At 61.0% G+C, this 3,885-nt stretch overlaps 1 protein-coding gene across 1 annotated transcript; it reads right to left on the bottom strand.

The window, feature by feature from the left end:
* Window positions 1-3,881, bottom strand: RRAS (RAS related; the record flags this gene model as incomplete). Its single annotated transcript, XM_006905114.2, has 6 exons — window positions 1-340; window positions 413-531; window positions 1,376-1,484; window positions 1,569-1,671; window positions 1,760-1,847; window positions 3,783-3,881. Coding segments are annotated over 6 exons (603 nt in total), but the record flags the coding sequence as incomplete, so codon positions are not given.
* Window positions 3,882-3,885: the final 4 nt, after the last annotated feature.

The following is a 3,885-nucleotide window of genomic DNA, read 5'->3' as shown; positions in this document are numbered from 1 at the left end:
TGACAGTGGCAGTGATGTTTATTTCTCTGGGGGAGGGGGTTATATACAGCAGTGACCCGGATGCCCGGGAGCCCCGTACCCCCACCGGGGGCTCGGGTGGGGAAAGGAGGCGTAGGCAGAAGGCACACGGTGGCAGCGGTCCAGAGGAGGCCAGGACCTGCAGGAGGGCGTGTAGTGTGTCCCAGATCGGGGAACGGGCTGGGCGAGGGCGGCTGGTCCCTAGAGCTCGTGCTGGTGGTTTCTCCTGTGCCCGCGCTACAGGAGGACGCAGGGGCAGCTCCCATCCTTCTTCCTGGGGGCACTGGGCGGGCTGGGCGGGAGCTCTTGTTCCTGGTACTTACTGTGGGAAGAGGTTGGTGAGTTTAGGCCACAGGGGTTGGGGACAAGGACGAAGGGGAGGGGCTCGGCTCACCGGACAGCCCGCACCAGCTGCTCGAAGGCCTCGTCCACGTTGAGGCGCAGTTTGGCCGAGGCCTCGAAGTAGGCCACGTGGTGGGAGGCACTGAAGGTGGAGGCTTCAGATCGGGGGACCTGGGGGCGACAGAGGGAGGAATCAGGTCCCTGCACTCGGGGGTCCCCGCGGGGGCAGGGCAGACAGGAAGACGTAACACTCTGTCCTCTGTATGGGGGTTACACACTGCAGGGGCTCAAGTGGAAAGGGAAAGTTCTGGAGAGATCGTGGGGGGTGCCGAGGGGGCTCGGCGCCATCTGAGTAAGGAGTAGAGGAAGGCCGCTCAAGCGTTTGCCCTCCTGGGTATTGTGTAACTCGAGTTCATTGGGCAGACAAATCTGGGTGTTCCTGGCACAGGCCTGAGCCAAGCTCCCGGGGTTGGAAATCCCCAAAGGCTTAATCTAAAAGCTGCATTCTGTGTGGGGCTCACAGAGTCCCCGTGCATGGGGAACCAGTGGAAGCTTAGAAAGAGGAGGATGACAACGCGGTGGGCATCTAATCAAGCACCAGGCGGAGCTGAGGGTTTCTCCCAGGGGCCCTGGGGGGCCGTAGAGGGCTGAGAGCAAGGGAGGGGCAGAGGCAGCGGGGACCAAGTGGGAGGTAGGCTGGCGGGGAGACATGGGAGGCTGGGGCAAGAGTCTAGGTGAGAACAAGAGGCGGGGATGGGTCCGAGTCAGAGCCGCTTGACCCGGGTACGGGGAGATGCCCTTTTCTCCATCCAGCCACCTCTCCTGGGAACTCCTGTGTGCAATGCTGGGGACTCAGAAGGTCCAACCTGGGGGCAACACCTCTTGTGAGGTGTGTGACAGTGGAGGGGGCAGGACCGGACGAGCCGGAGGAGGATGCTGCTGTGAAGAGAGGCAGGAGGTGCGCCAGACGGAAGGAGCCTCGCGGGCTGACGTGGGGTCCCCGGGGCTCCCAGACCTGACGCTGTGTCTCGAGGTCTGCCTTGTTCCCAACCAACACGATGGGGAAGTCGTCACGGTCCTTGACTCGGAGGATCTGCGTGAACAGCTTGCCCACCTCGTTGAAACTGCAGATGAAGCCAGAGGCGTGAGGTCCAGTCAGTCGCTCGGCCCTGGTCCCCTCTGCTCTGCCACCTCCCTGCTCCGCTCACCTCTGCCGGTCATTAATGGCAAACACCAGCAGGAAACCGTGCCCGGCGCGCATGTACTGCTCTCTCATGGCCCCGAACTCCTCCTGGCCCGCAGTGTCCAGGACTGCAGAGAAGGGGACAGGGCTCCCGTGGGGACGAGGCTCCCCCTGGCCATCCCCACCATCCTCCCATCCGCGCCCCGCTGCCCTCACTGTCCAGCCGAGCGGGGACGCCATCCACCGAGCAGATCTTCGTGTAGGAGTCTTCGATGGTGGGGTCGTAGTCAGACACAAAGTAGGACTGGCGGGGGGTGGGGAGAGGGTACCGTTAGTGCCCCAGCAGAGATGGTGCAGCCCTGGCCCAGGGGCCTGCCTTTCTCTGTCCCCCTCTCTCTGGTCTCTGTCCCTCCCGGACGTCTCTCTCTCCAGTGCTGTCTCTGAGGCTCTCCTGGTTTTCTCCCTCTTTCTGGTATAGAGTACATCTCCCACGTCGAGATGACGTCATGGCTGTGTGGCACTGAACAAATCACTTCCCTTCTCTGAACCTCAGTTTCCTCATTTAGAAAATGAGGGTAAAAATAGCGCTACATGAACTTAATCCAGTGTTTGTGAGATTCAGGGAAAATCCATTTACCATCTAAGCATTTAACATCCTGCCCAGACATAACATGTGCTTGTTATTGGGACCCGTTGCCCAGAATATCTGCCTGTCTGTATATCTCCCTCCTCTTTCTCTTTCGTCCCTTTTTTCCCCCTCCTCCTCCTCCTTCCCCTCCTCCTCCTCCTTGGGGCGGCTTGTAGTGTCTCCTCCCAAGGGAAGGTCCCGGTTCCAATCCGACTTAGGAGAAACTGCCCCGCCTGCAGGCTGGGCCCCTCCCTTCCTGCCTGGGTCCCGCCCGCCCGCCTCCAGCCAGGCCTTTGGCCAGCTTCGGGTCTGCCCCTGGGAGTAAGGGCCTAGGGCCAGGGCCTTTCTCTACAGAGACAGGGGCTCCCATGCAGGTGCTGGCTGGGGCCTCTTGATGGGTCTGGAGCCCAGGGACCTCTGCAGTAGCATCTCAGGAGCAGACACCTTTCTAGGGTTTCTCTGGGGCGGGAGGATTTCCCTTGGGAATGGGGGTGAGGTTCCCTGGGCAGGGGTGCATTTTCAGGAGTGAAGGTCTGATCTGAAAGCTGGGGGTCTGAGGGCTGCATCCGGTCTGCTGGGGTGGGGAGTTTGCTCGATGAGGGCTTGTCCTGGAGGGAGGGTGTAGGGACCAGGCTCTGGGGGGGGGATTAGGATGTGTCTTCAGAGCACCTCAGGAGAAGCTCAGGGGTGAGAACTGGGGGACAGCCCCAAGGTAATTCGGATGCATTTCAAGGTTTGTCATAGACCATGGGTGCGTGTCTAGTCTTAGAGACTCTGACATGCATTTATGGAGGAAAAGACAGTCCCCAGGAGTGGGTTTTTCTGGGGGTGTCAAGAGTCTTGGGTTTCTTCCATGGAGACTTGGGGGGCTGGCCAGAGCTTCTGAGAAGGGCTCAGGGAGTTGGAGTGGAGGACTCCAGCAGGAGGAGCGGTTGGTTCTTCTTGGGGGAGGGCGAAGGTGTGGGTCTGCGGGGATGAAGGAGCCACAGAACGTGGGGTCTTCGGGGCAGGAATTTTTTGAACTCTCTTGGGTCTGAGCGCCCCTCTCTCAGGACTGGGGGGTCCCAGATGGGCCTCAGGGGGCAAAGGCTGGGCATAATTTCTAGATTCTGGGGGAGGTCCCTGAAGGAGCCAAGCATTCGTACTGGGGCGATCTCAAGGGCTTTGGGCACAGGAGGTCTCCCAGTTAGGCTCTGGGTGGCTCAGAGTGGGAGCTGGGGTCTGGGATTGGGGGGAGTTGGGGCTCAGGGTGAGGGGAGGTGGCAGTTAGGGGGTGGGGACACATGAGAGTGCTTAGGATCTGAATGGGGGCAATTCGTGGATTTAGGATGCTCCCAGGAGGTGCTCAGGGGCCAGCCAGCAGGGAAGAGGGGTCTTGGGTCCTGGGGGAGGGACGGTGGGTCTCAGGATGAGTATCGGAGGACGGTCCCTCATGTAGAGGGGTGGAGGTCCTGGGGGGCTCAGGATCAGAATCTGAGGGGAACTTTTAAGATTAGAGGGCCTCACAGGAGGGTCTCAGTGATAGATCGAGGGGAAATCAGGGTCTCAGGGATCCACCCAAGGGCTAAGTTCTGGGTCCCGGGAGCACCCCCCCGGGTGAGGGCCCACTACCTGGATGAACTGGATGGTCAGCGCACTCTTGCCCACGCCGCCGCCGCCCACGACCACCAGCTTTTGTGTCTCGCTGGGTGGGGGGTCCCCGGGTCCCGGCCCC

This window comes from Pteropus alecto, unplaced genomic scaffold (genome assembly GCF_000325575.1).
Source record: "Pteropus alecto unplaced genomic scaffold, ASM32557v1 scaffold41, whole genome shotgun sequence".
In the NCBI taxonomy this organism is placed as follows: Eukaryota; Metazoa; Chordata; class Mammalia; order Chiroptera; family Pteropodidae; genus Pteropus; species Pteropus alecto.
The sequence above is the reverse complement of the archived record's forward strand: the minus strand, read 5'-3'. Positions and strand labels throughout refer to the sequence as shown.